Genomic DNA, 25267 nt, shown 5'->3' on the forward strand with positions numbered 1-25267 from the left:
AGTTTAACCTCAGAGTTGGTTGAACCTCCTTTCTGAAACAGGCCCCTGGTCTACTTTATCATGGTAAAACAGAGCTTCGTCACTTTCAAGGAAAAGTACGGGGTTGCTGGACAAACAGAAAAAAAAATGTCTGGGGAACATAAAAAAACAAAAGAACAACAAAAACATTTTTTTTTTTATAAAAAGAGCGGTAAGTTGCTATTCTGCACATTTAAAAAATTCCAAGGTGTCAAAAGTTCTTATAGCTTTGGGGTTAGAAGAAGATTTTATTGTTTTGGTATATTGGTTTAACTCAATCATAAAAAGTTTGAACATGGGCTTTTTTCCCCCAGAAAAATTGCATTTATCAATATGAAATTTGGATATTATTATTAAAAGATTAATTAAGTAGTATTCCCTTATTAGTGATCTTTTTAACATTATAAAAACCAAATAAAATATCTTCTTATACCAGATTAAATTTTTACTTTTTACATTGAACAAAAGAGGTGAAGTCATTCCAAAAAGTTGCTGTTTGGGGCATTTCCAGAATAGATGTGTGATTGTTTCAGTGTCTGATTTACAAAAGGAGCAGTTTCTATCAATGTCAATGTGTAGTGAGGAAGTGTGATGTATTTTTTTTTTTTTACTTTATTGTTCAAAACAAATATGTATGACAAGAACAATAGTCATAACAACAACAACAGTCCTAACAACGAGAATGCCAGGGGATGGTACATGTATTACAAAAGAAAAATTACAGAATCAGATTGCTATGCATTGAAAATGTTCAACAACAGACAGTTTTCATAAATATGTATGGCCTTTTTGTTTAAGCTATTAGAAATAGTGTGCAAATAAGATTCGAAATCTTTAATTATTACAGGGGGAAAAAGTAGTGATGAGGAAAACTTTGATTTGTGAATATGAAATTTACCAAATATTATAATTAGATTAATTGCCAATTTTAATTTTGATCTCATGTTCTTTTCGTGTAGGCCAAATATGATATGTTCAAATTTAATCTGATATTGAGGAAGTGTGATGTAATGCTGGTTTTCATCGATACGTGACGTCATCACGTCAGGGTTTCGCGACCGAAACGGTGGCCGTTAGCCGGAAACATTTATTCAACTGTTTTGTTTTAAAATAATAATAGGGTTACATTTGTGTAGCAACATCTCCTGTGGCTATACAACAATTTGGATTACATTTCACAGAAAAAAAAGAAGAAAAAAACTAATCAGCTGGACTCATGTACTTCCGGGTCATCTGACGCGCAACCGGATCCGGTTCTTTTCGGGACAATTCCGTGTTTGGACCCCTCGGTGACAGAACCGATTCGGTCTGGAGCTGACTGCTAACCTCTGCGCTTCCGCCACAGACGGAGCTCCAACAGCCGGCTGGCTTTGGTGTAGCGGACCGAACGAGGACTTCCGGGCGTGCTTGACATCACCTTGACTGTGCGGAGGCCCGGCACGACCTCCGACACACGCGCGCCAGAATGCAGTTCGAGCCCCGGCCCTGGAAGACGCTCCAAACTTAAGGTAACTGTCGGTTCAGACCGCCAGAGAAGTCCGAACCGGGTCCAAGGCAGACAGCCCGCTGAGTCAGGGGCGGCTGAAGCTGAGAGTGCCCGGCCCGTGTGCATCATCATGTCGGCCCGGCCGGTACCACCCGCAGGTGCTGCCGGTGACCTCCAACTGCAGTCGGTTTGTAGCGTCCGATACCGGAAAACCGGGAAGCGGGTGTTGCTTCGGTCTTCAGAGTCACCCGGACCTCTGAGTCCAGGCTCCCCAGCGAACCCGGACAGTCGCTGCCAGGCAGAACCAAAGCACAGGGCTTCCTGTCTGATCCGGGTCCATCAGGACAGACCTGTCTGTCCCGGGTTTGCTGTGAGGCTGAGACAGAAGCAGAGGAAGACCCGGTCCAGAGCAGAGACGGTCTCCTCCACATCCGCTTTACAGCCTGACTGACTGACATGTTTTAGCTCTGCTGGTGCTGGTGCTGGTTCTGGTTCTGCTCAGCTTCAGCACCAGCACCCAGGGGAGCTGTCATTAAGAGGGCGTGGCTTCATGCTCCAGGTAAACGTAAACCCTGTCACCACAAGGTCACACGTTGGTTGATGCGTTCGCGGTCACCGCTGCTGTCCGTGGCGTGCTCAGCGCTGTCCGCTGTGCTTTTCCCTGAACAGTGCCATGTCGGTGGCGTTCCCACGAGTCAGCCCCGCCCCGTTTCACTGCAAGGAGAAGAGGACGATGGCGGAAGTCAACGCCTCGCCGCTCAAGCATTTCGTCACAGCCAAGAAGAAGATCAATGGAATATTTGAGCAGCTGGGGGCCTACATCAGGGAGAGCGCGTCCTTCCTGGAAGGTGGGGGTTCACTCTACAACACCTCCCACTGCAGACACACTGAACAAACACTCAGGAACACTTTCTGACAGACAGCCGGTAGTCCCAGCACCAACAGGTGTGGTCTGACACTGATGGGTCAGTCCTGGTCTGATCCAGAGCTGGAGGTCCTCAGATCATCCTCTTGGGTTCACCTGTTTCTCTGTTTACGTCTCAGATGCTCACAGAAACGAGGACCTGGACCCGGTTACCGCAGAGGAGCAGGTCCAGGAGGTGCGGGGTTTCCTCAGCAAGGTGGCAGGGATCGGAGAAGTGCTCGCCCGTCGCCACATGAAGGTGGTCTTCTTTGGAAGGTAAATTCTGCCCCAGTCTAGCGGCTGGAGGGGTTGGGGGTGCCATCACACAGTTCTTGGGTGTTTTACAGACGATCATTGTGTCCCTCAGTGAACCAGCCGCACACTCCACCATCAGACCCACAGCTGTCAGGGTTGACTCCCGGTTCTGTTCTGTTCAAAGTTGTTCATGTTCTTTAAAGATGTAGCCCTGAGGGGGCCCAAGCCAGGGTCTCATTGTTCCGGTCCCAAGCCCGTATAAACATGCTAATCAGACCTCTGATGTCCATAGCGATGGGTCGAGGCCTGGGTTAACAGCGACCGCCATCGGTACCGTTCACCACAAGGGTGCCGTGGGAATTGGACTACTGCTGGTGGAAGGAGGAGAGAAGGAAGGTGTGATTGTAGGAAGAGAGAAGAGGAACGTCTTGAGTGTTGGACTGACAGGAGGGATTTTGAATGTTGGAACTATGACAGGAAAAGGTAGAGCGTTAGTGGACATGAAGCAGAGGACGGTGGACGTACTGTGTGTCCAGCAGACCAGCTGGAACAGCAGAAGACTAAGCTGAGGAGCAGGTTCATGTTGTTCAATCATGGTGGAGATGAGAGGAGAATGGAGGAGGAGTTATCTTAACGGAGGAGTTTGTTAGGAGTGTTGTGGAGGTATAAAGTGAGTCAGATAGAGTGATGAGGTCAAAGATAGAAATAGAAGGTGTGGTGGTTAATATTAGTGGGTTTGCCCCACAGGGAGGATGTTTGCTGGAGGAGGAGACATTCTGGTTGGACCTTGATGAAGTGATGGTGAGGATCACTGGAAGTGAGAGAGTTGTCATTGGTGCAGATTTCAATGGAATGTGATGGACAGGTGTGGTATTCAGGAGAGGAATGTTGAAGGACAGATGGTGGTTGGTTTTTAAAGAAAGGTGGAAACACCTTCCAGGGTTAGATGGAGGAGGCTGGTTCGCTGTGGCAACCTCGACGGAAAAAAGCTGTAAAAGCCAACGGTTTCCTGATGCTGTGGTTGAAGACCAGCTCACTGTGGCGCTCACTTAGGAGACATTTGCTCCAGTTTATGGGCTCAGGTGTGCCTGTGCTGAAGACATGCTTCTTCCTTCCTCTGCTGCCCTCTCCTGTCTTCGTCTGATGAAAAGCTGAAAGTCATTCTCACCCTCTGACACCTCCCTCCCCCACCTACCAGCTCCCTCACCAGGGAGGCGGGACTATGTCAGGAGAAGGTGAGGAAATACCAATGAGTTAAGTCGCTAGAGGAGACACAACCGCTTGGGAAGCCTGGCCACCGGTGGCGGAGCGTGACGCCATCTTGGTGAGGTCGACGGCGCCCACATGACAATGATTTCTATAGCCTTTGGTGGCATCTTAGTAGCTTTTATCTAATTTATATATATATATGTAGGTTTATACATATATAAATAAATTATATATTATACATATAATATTTATACATATACATCATTTGTTGTTGTTAAAGAAGAGAAACTGTCAGCCTTATAAGCTCCAACTTTAATGAAAAATGCATATTTGCAGGACTTATTGAAAAAAACATTATTACAAAGAATGTTTAAAAATGATTTTTAAACATTTAGAAGTTTTAGACCTCTTTGACATGCAACTTAAATTATTTAGAAAAGCCCAACAATAAGTCAATAATAATACATAATAATAATAAATTAATAAAACGTCAAATAATAATAATAAATCAATAATAAGTCAACAATAGGGCAAAATGTCAACAACAGGTTTACCCTAAAAAAGAAAAAGAAAAACAATAGATTTACTGATTCATGTGAGTCATCAATTTGGTGTAACACAGATGTTATGGTGTCGGGTTTCAAGCCAACAGTCTGGCCTCTTATCAAAATCTGTTTCCACCAAATCTTTTGAACATAACCAGACTGTATTACTAGTTGGTACCACAGTGATCCATCTGGGTTAACTCTTTTTATTGCTAAGGCCAACTTTTTCCTGAAGTCTGAATCCATTGGAAACCTGCAAGAAAAGTTCAGTCACTGAGTCAGAAATGTATATTTCTATATTACTGTAATAGCCTAGTCCTAGTATACTGTATAAAGGTTTAACAAAATAAAGTTTACTTTTATGTTGACAGCAAATTATCCGTACATCATGCAGCATGTTGATAAAGGCCCTGCAGCATCATGCATGTCAGCATGTGTAATATTAATGAAGCCCCTGCAGCATTAAAAGAAAACAATTATCGTACCTACATGTGAAATGTTATGCCTTCCTCCTTCGTGGACTCATTTCTCTGATTTTGTCAGTTGGAATTTTGCATTAAATGTGTTCACATGCAATGAACTGCAGCAGTGACTTGACCTCACCAAGATGGCGGTGCTCTCCTCCCATGAGGAACCACGTGATGTCTCCTCTAGCGATAGAACTCCTTGGGTAATACAAATAAAACCAGCAAGATGGTTTTATTTTAAAGCCACAGCCCGCTTTAAAGACCCACTCCAGTGAAAATGATGTTTTTGGACTTTTTAGCATGTTGTGGTATTTTTCTGATAACTGATGCTTGAAAGAAAGAAAGTTCACATTAAAATGGCATTTCTGAGTATTTCTCCATGATTGTCAATCAGGAGCAGAGGAAAAAAGGCCGTTTGAAAAGCATTGTATTTGTGACGTAGTTAATCATTGGGGTACCACAGCGTACTACAGTTTTTAATGTTGATTTCACTCTGAAATAAAAATCTACACACAATTTGCAAAATTCTACTCCAAAGAGCAAAACACTGCCATAGATTAGCACAACATTACACACAATGTCTGCGTCACTCTTCTTGCACAACATTACACACAGTAATCTGTGAAACTAAACAAACATTTCAACACAGATAAGGATTGTGTGCTTACTTCCTGGACATTACAAAGCCCAGGATTGCCAATGACCACACAAATGAATGAATTGGATCCTCACATCCACAAGGTGGGAAAGCACACGTGCTAATTTGAACACACAATCGTCAATGTGCCGGGGCAGCAAGGGGGTAACAACACCTTCTGTGCTGCTACCACACAAAATGGGTCATCCACCACCGCGCAAATCTGGAACCCTATCATGCAGATCTAGTGCTTGTATTTCTTGACAGATTGTACACGAATGTCACAGCATTAAACCAAGTGGACCAGATGCAGGACATTGTCGTTCCGTCAGCTGCTCTGGTCCACAATTGGTTCCATCCTCTCCCTGAATTTGGAGTCCTCTACCTTCCCCCATACCCCCCCCCCCCCTTCCTGAATCCAATGGAAGAGGTTTTTCAACATGGCAGTGAAAGGTATACGACCTGCAGCCATAAGACCGTTTGCCCCTCATTCAGGCCATGGAGCAGGCATGTGATTCTTCACTATGTGAGGGATCATTCTACCAGGTCGGTGAAATGATCCCTTACGTCTGACCAAATTTCCTAAAATGGTTTTTTTTTACAGTTGTGTTTTTTATTTATCACAGCAGTGTGAAACTGTCAGCAATAGTGTTTGATCCCTGAGGACCGTCATGGTTAAATAAAAACTAGCGACATTTTCACAAACATGTATGTTTTACTGAAATGTGTCATTTTGCAAACAGTCTAGGAATTCTGCAAATTGAGTGTTCTGTTTGGATCATTGTGATTTATATTTTGAGAAATGGAACCTGGTTTGCAAAATTGTGTGTAAACAATTGAAAAAACTGTAATTACGTCTCAAATACGTCTTTGTTTTCCTGGTCTGAGCTGGAATCTGGATGTAAACTGAGGAGCTGGATAGCTCTGATATTGCTGCCATTGTTGTTGCACCATCAATGTCAGCTTTGGGGTGTGAGGGCTGTAAGCTAGTAAACTCATATTCAAACTCAACTTTATTTGTTAGGCACTTCTCCTGGTACAAAGCATCTCAAAGTGCTCCCCATAATAAAATAGATATTAGTAAGATCAAATGTAGTAGGGGTCTGGAATCACCCCCGTTTCTACAGACCAGATTAACAGCTAACATTCCAGAAGAGGTTAAAATAGTCGAGAAAACTGATCCACTCTGATCAAAAGATGATCATTGAAAGTTACTCCTGCTCTCAGATCCAGGTACCGTTGTTTTAGCTGGAGGGAGGGGTCTCCTGCTCACACTTTGACCTCTAAGGTGAAAGGAGAAGCAGGCGAGGGGATGCACTGCAGCTAAGCTGTCTCATTTCCGCTCTTTAGGACCAGTAATGGGAAAAGCACAGTCATCAATGCCATGCTGTGTGACAAAGTCCTGCCATCTGGAATCGGACATACCACCAACTGCTTCCTGAGGGTGGAGGGCACAGACGGCAGTGAGGGCTTTCTCCTCACCGAGGGCTCGGAGGAAAAGAAGAGCATTAAGGTGAGTCTGTTGGCGTCATTCATGCTGGCTGCCATGGTGGGGCCTTCCCAGTGACACTCCTGTCTGTGTCAGACGGTCAACCAGCTGGCCCACGCTCTCCATCAGGACCAGGACCTGGACGCTGGCAGCCTGGTATGCGTCATGTGGCCCAAAGTCAAGTGTGCCCTGCTCAGAGATGACCTGGTACTGGTTGACAGGTCAGTTGTTGGCTTGTGGAATGTGACAGGAGGTGGTCTGAGCTGACCCGTCTGCCCTCACCCCCCCAGCCCAGGGATCGACGTGACCACCGAATTGGACAGCTGGATCGACAAGTTCTGCCTGGATGCGGACGTGTTTGTTCTAGTGGCAAACTCTGAGTCCACCCTGATGCAGACGGTGAGACGGTCAGACCCTCTGCCAAATGGCCCATGGTCCCACGGAGCTAACTGTGTGTCTGTCTGCAGGAGAAGTCTTTCTTCCACAAGGTCAACGAGCGTCTCTCCAGCCCCAACATTTTCATTCTCAACAACCGCTGGGACGCCTCAGCCTCTGAGCCCGAGTACATGGACGAGGTTAGTTCCCCTCATGGAAGCCTTTGTTGCCTGGCAACTGACTCCAGCTTTAACTATAGAGGTGGAGAGAAAGTTAAGTTTGAAGCAGATTTCGTCCCGTGTAGATTAAGTGGACGGAGAATCAATGTATGCAACAACAAAAATGACATTTCAAAAGTGTGTGTGTGTGTGTGGATGGATGCATGGATGGATGGATGAGTGGATGGGTGGATGGATGGATGGAAGGGACGATGCATGGGTGGATGGATGGGTGGATGCATAGATGGATTGATGGATGCATGGATGGATGGATGCATGGGTGGATGCATAGGTGGATGGGTGGATGGATGGATGGATGGATGGATGGGTGGATGAATGGATGGATGGGACGATGCATGGGTGGATGGATGGGTGGATGGATGGATGGGTGGATGAATGGATGGATGGGTGGATGCCTGGGTGGATGGATGAATGCATGGGTGGATGGATGGATGGATGAGTGGATGGATGGATGCATGGCTGGATGCATGGCTGGATGGATGGATGGATGAATGGGTGGATGTATGGATGGATGCATGGGTGGTTGAACGGTTGGATGCATGAGTGGATATTAGGGCTGGGCGATATGGCCTAAAAATAAAATCTCCGATTTTATTTTCTTTAATTCGATTTCCGATTTTTTCCCGATTCCCCCCCCCCCCCCCCCCCCACCCTACTTAAGGAAAGCAATAAGTACAAACAGACAAGTTCAAGCAAATGTTGCTTTTTATTTAATCAAATGCAAGACAAATGTAACCCCCATTTCTGAGATGAATAATAAATAAATGAACACGCTCTTGGAATCAAAGTTAAGTATAAGATTTTTCTTCTTACTCCCTTTTTGGACTTGTGTTTAAATAATTGTGTCTTGTTTTATATAACTTTTGTCTTGTTTTTGTCTTATTTCGTTATTCTAAACTTGTTTTCACTTGTCCAAAATAAAAAGGCTACTTCCTTACTTAAAGTCCCAGCTGGGTTTTGAGTCACACTTTGTAGTCTAGACTTAAAGGAGACAAACATTCACCTTGACAGCAGCACCATTTTCTAAAGCAGTGTTTTTCAACCAGTGTGCCGCGGCACACTAGTGGGAGATGGTCAAGTGTGCCGTGGGAAATTGCCCTCATTAACTGATTTAACAACATTTTCCATCTCCAGGATTTCAGTTCTTTGTTCATCCCTACATGATAAAACACTAAGAAATTGGGAATATGAAAGATCGTAAAATACTTTTTTCTTTGTGTTTATTTGATTCTATTAAATACATTTTCATAAGAATGACTGTACCACGATTTAGCCGCAGCTTCAGCTGCGTTAGGAAAAGTTCCGCCCCTTTAACTGTCTCCACCAATCATTCTTGGGATCTTAATCACATGTCATCAGTCTGACCAATCAGAAGTGGTTAAAGTCACCACTTCCTTGTTCTGAATTCTGCTGAAAAAGTCGCTCAGTTCTAAGAAAAATACCAGCCAAAGCTCGTCTTTAGCGGTGTAGCTTTCCACAGAATCCGGTGTCAGACCGAGGAACAAGTGAACAAAACCATGAAGCTCAGAGACGCTAGTCTCTCTGCGTTCGGCGGATAATTGAACTACATCTCCCATGATGCATTGGGGTAAAGCGACAGTGAGCGTCTGGGCGCACGACTCTCTCCTCTTAACGTCCTGAAACCACAACGACCACAAATCAAACAGTTTTTAAATCGTTTGACTTAACTTTTATTACATCTTAAAAAAACAGCTGCAGCTTCCAGCTTTTTCTGCCACAATTATCACAAAAATGCACTGAGATTATGGAGGGACTGTAGATCAATACAGACCGAGTTTCTCCTTTTTTTTTTTTTGAACGCCGGTGTGCCGCGGGATTTTTGTCAAGGTTGAAGTGTGCCGTGGCTCAGAAAAGGTTGAAAAACACTGTTCTAAAGGATAAACAATACAGCTCATATATGGGCTCTAAGGTTCTAACTAAATTAAGAAACCCAGTCTTATCCACGGAGAAGATGATAAGCAGCAGGAGTCACGGGCAAACCCCCCCCCCTCCCCCTCCCCCCCTCGCGGCCACCTCCTCCGAAAACAAAATCCTACGGTGGCCGCGTCGCAAATAAATATACCGGTACAAGTAATAATTACAACGCAGTATTCTTTTATTAACAAATAACAGTAACAACTAACTAACTAATGAACTAACTATACAGGCGTTGTAGAATGAGTATGTGTTTCTGTGTCAGGGCGCGTGCGTGTTTAAGAAGACTGAGCGCGTGCCACGCGAGCGCGCGTAAGAGCCTTTGACTCCGATGGGCTTTAGGCAGCGTGGGGGGGGAGGGGGGTCTCTTCATCCACGTATATGGCAGTAAACCCAGAACAGTTCCAAACAACAGATGATTTTATTCCTTTCTTGGGAACAAACGTCCCACTGTCACCGGTAGCCATGCTGTCGCTAGCTGCTTCGTGTGTCGATTGTCGCGTGTCGCCGTGATACTAACGCTACGGAAGCTCTGGGGAGCAAAAAAGGCGCCACATAAAAACTCGATTTAGTTATTTTTGAAATCGCCCGTAACAAAAAATTCGAATTAATTCATTTGATCGATTTATCGCCCAGGCCTAGTGGATATATGGATGGATGGATGCATGGATGGATGGGTGGATGCATAGATGGATGCATTGGTGGATGGGTGCATGGGTGGATGGATGGATGGAAGGGACGATGCATGGGTGGATGGATGGGTGGATGCATCCGTGGATGCATGGGTGGATGCATAGATGGATTGATGGATGCATGGATGGATGGATGCATGGGTAGATGGATGCATGGGTGGATGCATTGGTGGATGGGTGCATGGCTGGATGGATGGGTGGATGCATGGGTGGATGGGAGGATGAATGGGTCGATGCATGGATTGATGGATGGATGGATGGATGGATGGATGGAGTTATTTGTCATTGTCACTAGTACTAAGTGTGTGTTCTAGAGATAATAATTAGTCAAAGTTTAGTCAAACTGGCTTTAGTAAAGCACCGCCCCCTCCTGTTTGTGAGTCTTGTGACCAGAACCTGCCTTCAGCCTCTGCAATGAGGTCACATTTTAGCACTTTCATGTAGATGAAGGTTTGTTTAAGCCTGCCCTCATCTTCCTCATCTTCATTAGTCTCAACTCTCTCTGCTGGATCAGGTTCGCCGGCAGCACATGGACCGCTGCAGCAACTTCCTGGTGGAGGAGCTGGGTGTGGTTGACCGGGCCCAGGCCAGTGACCGCATCTTCTTTGTTTCTGCCAAAGAGGTGCTGCAGGCCCGCATGCAGAGGGTGCAGGGCATGCCTGAAGCAGGTGAGGTCCGTGTCTGTGTGGATCCTTTTGTGTTCTGGATCATCTCAGTCCAACTGTCAACCAGCGGGACCAGCAGAAGTCTGAGAAGCAGCTTCAAACAGCTGGAAATAACAAAGGATCCCACATCCCCGTCTGTCGGCTGTTGAAAGATGTCCGTTCTGTTCTGAATGAACATCGTTCTCGTCCAGACTCTGCTTGTCTCATCAGATGGGGTGGTTGGTCCTCTCATGAGTGTCTGTTCCGGTTCTGCTGCAGGTGGAGCTCTTGCTGAAGGATTTCAAGCCAGAATGTTTGAGTTCCAGAACTTTGAAAGGCGATTTGAGGTAAGATGTGCTGCTGTGGACCAGTGGCCAGAGCTTTTGGTCTGAACTGGCTACCGTAGTCCTGCATAACATGTGTGTGCTGACTGCTATGCTCGTGGGCTGTGTTCAGGAGTGCATTTCTCAGTCGGCGGTAAAGACCAAGTTTGAGCAACACACAGTGAGGGCCAAGCAGATCTCTGAAGCTCTGCGCCGAATCATGGACTCTGTGCACGTGGCTGCCCAGGAACAGAGGTGGGTCTGTTGTGAATGTAGTATGGGATGCAAACTACACCCCCCATCTATGAATTCCTGAAGCGTCCTGATGACCCGTGTCTGTGTGCAGAGTCTACTGCCTGGAGACTAAAGAGGACCGACAGGACCGGCTGGAGTTCATAGACAAGCAACTTGACTTGTTGACAACGGACTGTAAGAGCAAGATCAAGAAGATCACAGAGGAGGTGGAGAGGCAGGTGAGATCTTCACTGCTGCAGTGTTTGTGAAGTATCATGCTGCCACCTTCAGCATGAAACACGGTCCTGAAGCCTGTTGTTTCTGCATCCAGGTCTCCAATGCCATGGCAGAGGAGATCCGGAAGCTCTACGTTCTGGTGGATGACTTCCACATGGACTTCCATCCATCTGCAGTGGTGCTGAAGGTCTACAAAAATGTGAGTGTGGCTCTTTGAGCCCCCCTCCTTTTGAAGGCTGACTCCACGGAAACAGCGTTGTCGATAGTTAACAACAAAAACCACAAATATGCAGTGATGTCACAGTTTTATTCCACAAAACAGCTCTAAGGCTGTGTCTGAATTCCTTCCCCCCTCACTACATAGTACACTATATAGCGCGTTGCTCCATTTTGTAGTTCTGTCCGAATCTACAATTTCAACATCGAGTGCCCTACAAATGTGCATCGCTGCCATTGGTTATATCCGAATTTCCTTCCCAACTACAAAAAACGTATACGGTCTGGAACTATCTAGTGCCCTGGATTTAGAAAAGATATTCAGGAATTATGCTCACTACATGTTTTTTTTAAACAGTGGATATGACGTCATCTATTTCACAAAGTGAAATTCTAATCAAAATGAGCGTTTTACAATGATTATATATTAATCCACTGTGTTCTGATGATGAATACGTGGATGGTTTATTAACAAACACATTAATGGATGACCAATGCATTAAATACATTTTCTTTGAAAACATTGTTCAGATGCAATGCATTGTGGTCTATATTTAACAATCTAGTGAGCATGGATGCACACTGGATTTGGGAATTATATAACATATATAATTATAGCTTGTGTCCAAATTCCTTCACTACTCTCTAAATAGTGCACTACATAGTGAGTTATCCTGTTCATAGTGCTGTCAAATCTACAATTCAATCTACTAAAAAAAGATGTAGTGAGCGTGGAGTCTGAATTGCTTTTAAAATCCAAGGCACCACATAGAGCCGCACTATATGCATTATAACGTTTTTTAATAGGGAGTAGGGTGGGATTCGGACACAGCCCATGTTTTGAATAAAAGTCCATCCTTGAATCATTTTAATGAGATTACATCCACAGTCAAAGCAAAACATGGGCTGTGTCCGAATCCCACCCTACTCCCTATTAAAAAACGTTATAATGCATATAGTGCGGCTCTATGTGGTGCCTTGGATTTTAAAAGCAATTCAGACTCCACGCTCACTCCTTTTTCTTTTTTAATGGCGGATATGACATCATCGATGAAAGCATTAGATTTAGGCTTTCAGATATTTGGGGTTGCTAAGTAGTTGCTTTTCCAAATCTTGCAGTTGCAATAGCAACCCCTAGCTACCCCCTGTTTGTGAATGAGGTCCCCTACCCCCGTTGAGGATTAGAGGGACACATCTGTTAGCAGTCTTGCTGACTTTGCTCCTTGTCTTTGCTGGTTTCAGGAGCTCCATCGACACATAGAGGAGGGTCTGGGGAAGAACATGTCTGAGAGATGCTCCTCCTCCATCAGCAGCGCCCTGCAGGCCACACAGGCCGACATGATCGGTAAGACCCCCACCTGCTGTCACCTGTCAGTCTCCTTGATGATGTGAGATCTAAAAAACCAGGACCAGAGCTGTGGGGCAGAGGGGAGAAGCCTGGAAAAGCCTGGAATCTGCAGCAGGTTCTGTTGTCCTGCAGATAAAACAGCACGAGGGCCCTGAAAGACTGCAGTTTAAACTGATGCACTATAGCAGTGGTCCCCCACCCCGAGATTGCAGACCGGAACCGGTCCGTGGGACAGTTGGTATCGAACCGCTAAACCAAAACCCCCAAGCTAACAGTTAACAAAAAACAAATGTATTTGGAACTTTTCTTTTGGCAGAAAAGAGCCAGTGAGGAAATGGAAATCAAAGAAATGTTACGAGGATGCTGCTAATGAATTGATGGATTGACCTTTATGATTATATTTAGGAAATAACATTTTTAGTGACTGTTTTGTATTTATTCGTCTCTCCATAGAAGGAAGCTGAAGTCTCCGTCTGATTGTTTAGCTTCTATGTTGATGAGTTCAGTGACAATCTAGATCACATTTCAATGGTTTCCTACATGAAATCTAGAGAACAAATACAGTTTAAAGCAACTGCAGATAGTTTACAGAGGATAAAGATAAACTTTACCCTCAAAATGAGGAACTGGAAGCTTAAAATAATCCCATTAGACACCTCAGCCTCACATAGAACGGTCTGTCTTTCTTTGCTATGTCGCACTTCACCTTTCGCTTTTTCACAGATTATCTTCCAGCGGTGTCTTTCATGCTTTTTTCCTAATTGGCTTTTGATCTTGTCAATCAATCCCTTCCATACCGCGTCTTTGTGCAGTTTGCCAGAGTAACACTAATCCTTGATCGTGATCAGGTCTTTGTCTAAAATACTGGACCTCTTTATCTGGAAGGTTTAAACTTTGAGAGTTTAAACAAGATAGAAAAGTGTGAAAATGTTCTTGTCTGTCTGAGAAAAGTGGATAGTGTGTAGTGAAGAGTTTTGCAGCCTTAAAACATCTGTAATTCTACTTCACAGGTTTCACCTATTGCCAGTTATTTATGGAACGTTTTCCCCGCGATACACAAGGGAACTCTGTATTGACATAAAAGTGGTTTGTGGCCTGAAAAAGGCTGGAGACTAACTGCACTAAGGAACAACAGCAGATAAAGCAGCAAAGATCTGCAGCAGGACTTCAGCTCATCTTGTTCCACAGTGTGGTGTGCACTGGTCCACACTGGTACATAACCCAGGACACCACCCTCCTAAAGAGGTCTCTACTCTTTCCTCAGAGGGTCTGAAGCCTCTGCTGCCTTCCACGCTCAGAGACCAGGTGGAAAAGATGGTTCCTCGGCAGTGTTTCAGCCTCACCTACGACCTGGCCTGTGACAAACTCTGCAGTGACTTCCAGGAGGACATCAGCTTCCACTTCTCTCTGGGCTGGACCATGCTGGTGAACCGTTTCTTGGGCCCTAAGAACACACGGCGGGCCCTCATGGGCTACAGCGACCAGGTACTTGCATCTGGATCAAAGTCTTCTTTGACGCTGCAGGATTCTGTCTCTCAGTGAAGTCAGATGGTCACTCTGGACTGGTGGCTTGCTAACCCGACCAGCCTGTTTGATAACCTGAAGAAGGTTGTCTGGAATCAGTTGATCCAAGTAATGATGCAGCACTGCTGGAGACTAGCGACACTGCAGACCAGGCGGACCAGTTGAAGTTCTCCACCTGCAGGGACTCGAATCCCAAAGCCAAAGAGAGGGCCGATTCAGATCCTCAACCCAGCCCCTGTTCAAAACCAATAATCTCAAAGAAAAAGAAAATTACATCCATGAGCTAATGGCTTGTAGCTAAACAGTTTAGGATGCAGCCCCTTCACTGCTGCAGAAGTAGATCCTAACAGATCTTCTCAGTGCTGCAGAAGTAGACCCTGACAGATCTTTTCCCTACTGCAGATGTAGATCCTGACAGATCTTCTTTCGTGTTGCTTCTGCAGTTCTCCAACATTGACAGCTGCTGCTTTTGTCTGCTGTCCTGCAGAATTCCTTCATCTCCTCACTTACAGATGAGCTCATCTGGATGTTTGCATCGGTTGGTTGGTTTGTCTGAATGGTTTGAAAATGACCTGCAGGTTGATTCTCTGCTCAGGTTCTGCTTACTCCTGTCCATAAACAGGCTCATGTCTCTTCTGACCAAATGACATGGCTCTATACCTCCTTTGAGGGTTCTTTGGTTTGTATTTTTTGCTGTAAATAGAAGGACCGTAACCTCTCTAAACAAACTGCTTTCCTGTTTCATATTCTGATAGCTCAGACTCTCGAGCTGTAGATCACAACCAAAGCAGATGTGTGACCCGACTCTATGCCGCCCCTTCTAGGTTCCTCGGCCCATGGCTCTGACTCCAGTCAGCAGCAGCATGCCGCCGTTTCCACAGAGTGCCATGACTCAGGAAGAGCTAATGGTTTCTATGGTAACCGGGCTGGCTTCACTGACATCTCGTACCTCAATGGGCGTCCTCGTGGTTGGTGGTGTGGTGAGTGTCCCGACCCAAATGCAGGAGGCCGGCTTGTGAACCCAGTGTGATAAAAAAACCAGCTGAAACATGACAGAAAACAAAGCAGAGGATCTGACGATGACGAGCTGAACTCACTCACACACCAACTCTGTATCTTCCTGTATGCAGATCTGGAAGGCAGTGGGCTGGCGGCTGATCGCTCTGTCACTCGGTCTGTACGGCCTGCTGTACGTCTATGAGCGGCTGACCTGGACCACCAAAGCCAAAGAGAGGGCCTTCAAGAGGCAGTTCGTAGACTACGCCAGTGAGAAGCTGCAGCTGATTGTCAGCTACACCGGTTCCAACTGCAGCCACCAAGTCCAGCAGTGAGTCTCAAGCGGGTCGGGGGGTCTCTGCGGCTGACATGAGCTAACCGTGTCTCCTCTTGTGGTCGGCAGGGAGCTGGCGGGCGTATTTGCACAGCTCTGCCAACAGGTGGACATCACCCGCCAGAACCTGGAAGATGAGATCCAAGACATGAACAGCAAGATTGAACTGCTGGACAACCTTCAGAGCAGGGCCAAGCTGCTGCGGTGAGAACCCAAGGCCCGCGTGCAGATTAATGCAGATTATTGGTTAATGTGAACAACAGACGAGTTTTTGAACAGTTCTACTTTCCCAGACATCAGTGTAGGAAACTGGTGATGGGGGGTCTCCCACGGTTTATTCTGACTGCAGACCCCATAAGGTGTTAAGATCCTCTGGGTAGAATCCAAATCTGAATCCTTTGTCGTCATTGTACATATTCATGCAATGAAAGTGTAGCAGCCTTGGAGGCCGTGCTGTAGGTTTTTGTTTGTTTGTCAAATGGTGAACCTGAGGTGAACAAAGACTTTGGGGTTGATGAAGTGTCCTTCTGAAGAGCAGATGTCAGAGGACAGGGGGTCAAAGGGAGAAAATACATCAGTGCTTTTGAGAAACTCACAGAACAAAAGACTGGCATCAGCATAGACATTAATGGATTCAATCTGGTTTCCAATATTCTGACGGCTAAAACATGTCACTGATAAAGAACTACAGGAAAATATGAAGCATAAAAAAGCCCAAACTTCCTTCAGTGATGGTAAAAAGGTTGAGGGTTAAAGCTGTTTGCCATCAGACAGCGCTGTGACTGCTGCTCTGTTTTTGTGCTTTTGCAGGAACAAGGCCGGCTGGTTGGACAGCGAGCTGAACATGTTCACTCAGCAGTACCTGCAGCACAGCAAGTGATGCACCTGACCCGCCTGTGGAGGGGGGCAGAGCTTATTCTGCCCCATCCAGCTTCTGACTTTTGCTCTAATGTAATGCCTCTGATTGGTCGTCTCGATTTCAAAAATAAAGAACCACGATGGGAAAGGTGTATCTGTGCTGGTGTTCCGCCTCACACAAACCATCCTCCTCTGCCGCTGATGTCCTCTAAGGCTCTCAGGTAAAGCCTTAGTCACATGCTAAGGCGTGTGAGAGTGGACCCGTACGGGAGCTGTGGGTTTTTGGGGTGTCTGGGCCTGTGGGGGGGTCATAGAGAGGGGCAGCTGCACCTTAAGGGGAGCGCAGGTGTGTCTTGCAGTTCTCTTCAGGCTCGTACGGCCACCTAGGGACGACATGAAAACGGAACGTACCATTGTTGTGTGTTAAGTGTATTGTGAGGTGTTTGTAAGAATAGTGTGCCTCTATGCCACACTAGTCGTTAGCAAGCTCAATTAGCACCCGCACAGGGTGTGCACGTCATACACAAGTGTATAGGATGCCCACGCTAACTGTACTCTAAGTTGTTTTCTCAGCAATCAAGTAGGAGACCACGCTAATCACATGAAAGCAATCACTTGCATGGTGAGCAAATAGGATCATAAAGCACCAGAAAATTACTGTAAACAATGTAATAAAAGTTGTAGATTTATGAGCATCTTTTGTTCTTCAGAGACTGACAAAGAGCTTTACCTACTAGAACTTGAGCAATATGCTGTGTTCTATCTTATGAATTGCATGTCATAAATGGCATTCTTGCGTGTTCTTCAATGCTGTTCTGTTGCATTAATGTATGAAAATCAACATTTTGTTTGAATTAAAAAGTGAAACCCATGAGTTCTCCTTTGCATAGTCTGTTGGCCTTAAACATAAAACTGACCTCGAGATACTCTTTACAGCTCCACTCTATCATCTTTTGATCCATTGAAAAGCATTCCCATTGGTTTTTGATTTTGCCGTTTTTGGCATTTTATTTAAGCTTTATTTAATAGGGACAGTGCTCATTAATGAACATCTACCAAACAATGATAGGCGTAAACATGCTGGATTATAGCAATGATGCTAATTTGCATCCATAGTCCCTAGGCAGGAAACATAAAACAGGATAAAACAAAAGAGAGTCACAGATACAATAAGAACACAAGAAAGTGGTACATTATGAGAGTTAAGTCAGTGGCTACAGGACTGGTAGGGTTGTGTATCTTTCAATTTGATTTGCATCTCATACAGTGGTGGACAAAGTTGTTGGTACCCCTCAGTTAAAGAAAGTCCACAATGCTCACTGAAATGACTTGAAACGTTCAAAAGTAACAATAAGTTAAAATGTATTGAAAATTAAATCATCAAAATCAGCCATTACTTTTGAGTTGTTGATTAACAGAATTATTTTAAAAAAAAACTAATGAAATAGGGCTGGACAAAAATGATGGTTCCCATAACTTAATATTTTGTTGCACAACCTTTTGAGGCAATCACTGCAATGAAACGGTTTCTGTATTTGTCAATGAGCCTTCTGCACCTGTCCACAGGTATTTTGGCCCACTCCTCATGAGCAAACTGCTCCAGTTGTCTCAGGTTTGATGGGTGTCTTCTCCAAATAGCATGTTTCAGCTCCTTCCACTGATGTTCAATGGGATTCAGATCTGGGCTCATAGAAGGCCACTTCAGAATAGTCCAACGCTTTTCTCTGAGCCATTCTTGGGGGTTTTTGGCTGGGTGTTTTGGATCGTTGTCCTGTTGGAAGACCCATGACCTGTGACTGAGACCAAGCTTTCTGACACTAGGCAGCACATTTCTACCCAGAATGCCTTCATAATCTGGAGATTTCATTTGACCTTGTACAACTTCAAGACACCCTGTGCCAGATGCAGCAGAGCAGACCCAAAACAGAACTGAGCTTCCTCCATGTTTCACAGTAGGGAAAGTGTTCTTTTGGTTGGATGCTTCATTTTTGAGTCTACCAACATAGAGCTGATGTGCCTTACTAAAAAGCTCCAGTTTTGTCTCATCTGTCCTAAGGACATTTCCCAGAAGCTTTGTGGCTTGTTAACATGCATTTTTGTAAATTCCAGTCTGGCTTTTTTATGATTCCCTTTCAACAGTGGTGTCCTCCTTGGTCGTCTCCCATGAAGTCCACTCTGGCTCAAACAAAGACGAATGGTGCGATCGGACAATGAAGTACCTTGATCTCGGAGTTCACCTTTAATGTCTTTGGAGGTTGTTCTGGGCTCTTTGGATTCAGTTCCAACTCTCCGTCTCCTCCATTTGTCATCCATTTTCCTCTTCCGACCACGTCCAGGGAGGTTGGCTACTGTCCGGTGGGTCTTAAACTTCTGAATAATATGTCCCACTGTGGTCACAGGAACTTCAAGCTGCTTAGAGATGGTTTTATAGCCTTTACCTTCACCATGTTTGTCTATCATTTTGTTTCTAATGTCCTGGGACAATTCTCTCCTTGGCTTTCTGTTGTCCATGTTCAGTGTGGTTCACACCTTTTCACCAAACAGCAACATGACTATTTGTCTCCCTTTAAATAGGCAGACTGACTGATTATGGGTTTGAAAACAGCTGTGATGTCAATTAAAGGACATACCTGAGTTCATCATGACCCCCTGGACAATTAGTTCTCAGTCTTTTATGGAGGTCCCATCATTTTTGTCCAGCCCTATTTCATTACTTTGTTTTTTGAAATAATTCTGTTAATCAACAACTCAAAAGTAATGGCTGATTTTGATGATTTAATTTTCAATAAATTTTAATTATTGTTACTTTTCAACGTTTCAAGTCATTTCAGTGACCATTGTGGACTTTCTTTCTTTAACTGAGGGGTACCAAATATCTTGTCCACCACTGTACAAGCTCCACAAATCGATACACAAACGATTTAACTAACTTTGTGGTGATACGATACAGTCCACTTCTACCTGAATGGAAATAATCTACCGTACATATTAATCAATCATTTGGCATTTGAAACTATAAATAATAATTCATACCTTTCATAAGTTTTATTTACTGGCACTTTTTATTTTAATCAGCAAAACTAAAATGTCTTTGACATAACGGCTTCAAACATTAAACATTGTCATTTTGTGCCTTTTAGACTGTTTTGTCCTTTGCGTTTAACAAAAGTGTCAAATGAATATATTTAGATATTGTTTGACGTGCTGAGAAAAAAAGGGTTAACGTTTGTTTAATGAGCACAGCATGGTGTTTTTAGGATGCTCAGCAGATGCATTTTAACACCACCAGATGGTGACCATCCCTTTCCTTTGCATTATTGGTTTTGCCCAGTACCCTTCAGTCAGTAGTTGGATTATGAAAACTATGTAAAACTATACAATGAATTACCTAAGTAGGGATGTGTTTATATGAGCTTGCTTCTTCCCGCTCCTTTTTAAGCAACAAATTAAACTCTACTTGACTTTAGTTAATGATCGCTATATTTAAAGTGAAGTGACTTTTTTATTTTTTGTTTTTTTATCTATGCATTTCATCATTTCTGTAATGAGTTTGATAAATCTGTGTAAATTCTTTATTGCTTTGACTACAATGCTTGAAATAAATCGATCAGTCAATCCATCCTTAGGAAGAAGAGACTTTTGCCGGCACTCCTCCCTTAAGGAGCCCAAGGAGACAAAATTCGTGACAAAGCACATACAGAGCATGAAAACAACATGCAAAGTACTTGCTAAAATTAAATTTATTTGGGGTTTTATTTTCGAAACAAGCTGTGTTTTTCGTTTGAAGTAAAGAAGCGACTTGTAGCTGCGACTTTCCTCTCTGTGTTGGATTATGGAGACCTGTTTTACATGAATGCTTCAGCTCAATGTCTTCGAATGATTGACACAGTTTATCATTCTTCTCTGAGGTTCATTACTAACTGTAAAACAATGACACATCACTGTGAGGTGGATTCTCAAGTGGGATGGCCTGCCCTGGCAATACGGAGGAGGATTCATTGGTACACTTTCATTTATAAGGCACTACATCTGTTCCTTACTGTCACAGAGGAGCGCAGATTCTTATTCTCCTCGTTCACATGATCGTGTGTTGCTCTCTGTTCCATTTGCTTGCACCGAACTGGGCAAAAAGGCTTTTGTCCACTCTGCACCTTATGCATGGAACATGTTGCAGAAGGACTGGATCTTGATAGAGTTGATTTCCTTGAATGCTTTTAAATTTAAACTGAGAGGTCTCGAGGCTGACTCCTTAACATGCACTTGTTTTTCATAATCGGTTTGTTATTTCCTGTTATTTTGATCTTTGTGATTATGTAACAGTATTTTAGTCGCTGCTGCCAATTGGCCAGGACTCCCTTGAAAAAGAGGTTTTTAATCTCAATGGGACTTTCCTGGTTAAATAAAGGTTAAATACAATAAAAAAACACGTAAGCAATGAACACGTTGAGAGCGTGTTCTGTGTGGAGCAAAGCATGTGATGAGAATACATCAGGAACAGGCTCAGACCATGGAAGGCCACGCCTCTCCCGTGGCCTTTCATGGTCCCTGATTGGTTGACATGACTCATCGTCTTTGCCAAAAGTCCGATTTTTTAACTCTAGACACGCTGCAATGCCCAAATTGTGCTGCTGCCCCACTGATGTGCTGCACCTGACGCTGGAGTCACGCTTCAGGACCGCAGATCATGTCTGTACATTGACTTAACATTGAAACTGGATGCATCTGTTGGGATGTGCAGCAGTTTGGTTTTCTACTGTTCACTGGCGCATGTTCACCACCTGCATTTGGAAAAGCTCGGTGTGAAATGTCACAGTGGTGTAAATCTGGTGAATCTTGTGCCAGACTTTTTCTTTCACAGCTCTATTCTGATAGATGAAAAACTTGGTGTCATAGAATTCCATCCAGGCACAAACTGCAGTTAGTCATTTCTCCTCCATGATCAATTTTTTTTAACCGAATGGCACTTCAGTGTTTTGAAAAACGCCCCATCCACACATCACTTCCAGATCCATGTCCCTGATTGGTCAAAGTTTCTACTGTTTGACCTACAACTATTTGAAAGTTCAGGTGGTTGAACTTTCTGGGTACGTTTACTGAAACCTGGTTTGTTAGTAGAGCCTGAGAACGGACGTAAAAACTCGCGTAGCGTCGCATGAACGGTTTTGAACGCAGAAGCCAGAACTGTGGCTTAATGGTCGTTTACATAGACTTTACATTGAAAGTGGCTGCTTGAACGCAAGTTGACACGGCAGGTGGAAGTGTAGCTTCAGAGTTTGTGTATTTTGGAGAGTTTTCCTCTTGGAAAAATTCATTAAGGAGGTAACTAGTTCTGGTGGCTTCAGATCAGGTTCATTGTATTTAAACATTTAGCTGTTTATAGATTTAAGTTGCTGGTCCATGTTTTTCCTTTAGTTCCTGGAGTATTATGACGCTTCTGTCATTATCTATACGTCTTATATGTTTTATGTTTCATGCTCTTCCTGACACTACCCACTGATTTTACCGGGCTTGATGCCGGCACAAGCAGGACTCTGTTGAGGCTGCATTTATTTATTTATTTTATGTAATGCCTGTCTATTTGTCTGTCTGTCCATCCTTATGTTTTTGTCTTTTCTTCAATACATTTATTTTATTTTTTTGTTTAATGAGTATTATTTTTTTGTAGGGGAGGGGTGTAATTTGGGTTCCTTTGGATTGTTGTGGGCCATCACATTTGGGGGGGTAATCTCTTGGACGGGCACGGACACATCTATTAGACATCATGACTGACATCATGTGCTATGCATCTGTTGGACATCGGTTCATAGCGGTATGTTTCACATCGCCGTTTAGATCTCCAGCAGACAACTTTCCCACATCTAATCGTGTCACCATCCCATCATGCCCCGCGTGTTGTAAACAAGCCATGTTGGTAGTTCCTTCCCACCGGACACAAGATTTCTATTAGATAACTATTACACATCTATTGTAGGTGTCTACTGGACATGTCAGACATCTCTATACGGCCTTTCCCAACCCTGGTCCTCAGAAAAAACTGCCCTTCATTTTTAGAAAACAACTCAAACACACCTGCCCTTCATCGACAGATGAGCTGAATCAGGTGTGCATCGGCAGGGCAGCATGGAAAACGTCCAGGACAGTATTCCCCGAGGACCAGGGTTCGGAAACACTCCTCTGTTAGATGTCTACCAATAGCGCCCTGCATACAGAGGTCTCCTACACATCTACCTGTCAACATCTTGTTGTTGGTCACCCTTCGGCATATCCCTTCAGGAGTCGCCACAGTGAATCAGCTTTCACTAATTTGCACTGGAGGTTTGGCAGAGATTTTTATGCCGGACGTCCTGCCTGACACTCTCCTGTATCTCATCCAGGCTGGGGACCGGTACAGGAGGACCCAGACTTGGGCCCCCTTGTGGCTACCTAGTGAGGCAGAAGCGTGAAGGGCTGAAGCTCATCGAGTCCCCTAGGAATTGAACCCTGATTTCCCATGTGCCAGTCCCTGACTGGCCAACTGAGCTATCCAGCCGCTATAATTATTAGATGTCTATAGTGTTCTGCGTATACAGGTCTCTTGCACATTTACCTGTAGACATCTAATCTTTGGATACTTTTAGTTGTCATTTAGAGAACTTTGCGGGACTGTTGTTCCCTGTTTCTGTTGCTCCCAGAAAGAGACATTTGGGTTCCTTTCTAACTGACCAAAACCCACTGAGAGCCAGAAAGTCCCACTTCTCTGTTTAGAAAAACATATAATTTGTTTCTCTGGCCGTTATTCCATCCATCCATCCTCCATCCATCCATCCATCCATCCATGCATCCATCCATGCATCCATCCATCCATCCATCCATCCATCCATGCATCCATCCATCCAACCCTCCATCCATCCATCCATCCATCCAACCCTCCATCCATCCATCCATCCATCCATCTATCCATCCATCCATCCATCCATCCAACCCTCCATCCATCCATCCATCCATCCATGCATCCATGCATCCATCCATCCAACCCTCCATCTATCCATCCATCCATCCATCCTTCTATCCATCCATCCATCCAACCCTCCATCTATCCATCCATCCATCCATCCATCCATCCATCCATCCATCCAACCCTCCATCCATCCATCCATCCATCCATCCATCCATCCATCCATCCATCCATCCATCCATCCATCCATCCATCCATGCATCCATGCATCCATCCATCCAACCCTCCATCTATCCATCCATACATCCATCCATTCATCCATTTTCTATTCATCTGGGACCGGGTCACGGGGGCAGCCGTCTAAGCAGAGATGCCCAGACTTCTCTCTCCCCGGCCACTTCCTCCAGCTCCTCTGGGGGGACCCTGAGGCGTTACCAGGCCAGCAGAGAGACTTAGTCTCTCCAGGGTGTCCTGGGTCTTCCACGGGGCCTCTACCCAGTGGGACATGCCCAGAACTCCTCCCCAGGGAGGCGTCCAGGAGGCATGATTCCATGTATTTATAAAATGTAGTTTATATATATTTACAAAACTAAAGTATTGTTTTATACTTTTTCTATAACAATTTTAACTTTTTTAGCTTATTTTAACAGCAACACATACACGTTCCTTTCAAAATAAAATAGACGCAAATAAGTGAGTCAAATAAGATGTTCCTGCTGCTGCAGATTTGCTTGAAAAAAACAGAAAAGTTCAACGTGTTTCTGTCATTGTGATTTTCATCACAGTCTTCCTTTTTCTCCTTTAACTATCAAATATAAACATGAAAAGAGTGATGCAGAGTCCACTTTTTTCTGTAGACCTTTAGTTGTCTGATTAGGCTATACTCATCCTTGCCCAACAGTAGCTGGATTGGAACCAGCAAACCTGTGAATTTCAGTTTGTTGTTCCACTACTGTTTTAAAAAGTCCTCTAATAAGCATCTTAAAAATTTATAATTTGCTATTTTTCATTTTAAATTTCAAAAAGTAAAAAGAAACGTCTGGAAAAAAAAGTAATCAGCATCATTCTGATCATTTATTCTAAAAAATTAATAAAAAAAATCATCTTCTTGTGGAAGAGTGAATAAAATAGTATACTCTGTATTTTCACCAGCCTTTGACTGCTTTGCTTTCTGATTGGTTAACTGTGTTTTTTTCTCCATTTTCAACTTTAAGCTCCAGGAAAATATTATCTCTTCTGAAACGCTGACAAGTGTAGTTCAGGGCGTGGAGAACATTTCCACCTGCAGGGGGCAGAGCTGCGCACGTGGGTTCTGCATATGTGCATGCTTTTCTCGCAGGTGAGCTTTTGCTGCAGGTTCCCAAGTTT

The 25267-nt window shown here is 44.3% G+C and overlaps 1 protein-coding gene across 2 annotated transcripts; it reads left to right on the forward strand.

Annotated features, from left to right (window-relative positions):
* The first annotated feature begins 1102 nt into the window (after window positions 1–1102).
* Window positions 1103–17839, forward strand: mfn2 (mitofusin 2). Of its 2 annotated transcripts, XM_023957069.1 has the most exons (18): window positions 1103–1526; window positions 2174–2352; window positions 2549–2684; window positions 6872–7034; window positions 7107–7231; window positions 7301–7409; window positions 7478–7585; window positions 10766–10919; window positions 11175–11242; window positions 11352–11473; window positions 11565–11691; window positions 11784–11888; window positions 13148–13250; window positions 14518–14738; window positions 15602–15757; window positions 15908–16104; window positions 16177–16311; window positions 16918–17067. In XM_023957069.1, exons 2-18 carry the CDS (start codon window positions 2178–2180, stop codon window positions 16985–16987), a joined length of 2274 nt encoding a protein of 757 aa, XP_023812837.1. In that variant the 5' UTR covers window positions 1103–1526; window positions 2174–2177; the 3' UTR covers window positions 16988–17067. The 2 variants fall into 2 exon arrangements, with proteins under 2 accessions (XP_023812837.1, XP_023812836.1); XM_023957068.1 differs by lacking the exon at window positions 1103–1526 and having other exon boundaries at window positions 2178–2352; window positions 16918–17839.
* The last annotated feature ends 7428 nt before the right edge of the window (window positions 17840–25267 follow it).

The sequence above is a fragment of the Oryzias latipes genome, chromosome 7 (assembly GCF_002234675.1).
Source record: "Oryzias latipes chromosome 7, ASM223467v1".
NCBI lineage: Eukaryota > Metazoa > Chordata > Actinopteri > Beloniformes > Adrianichthyidae > Oryzias > Oryzias latipes.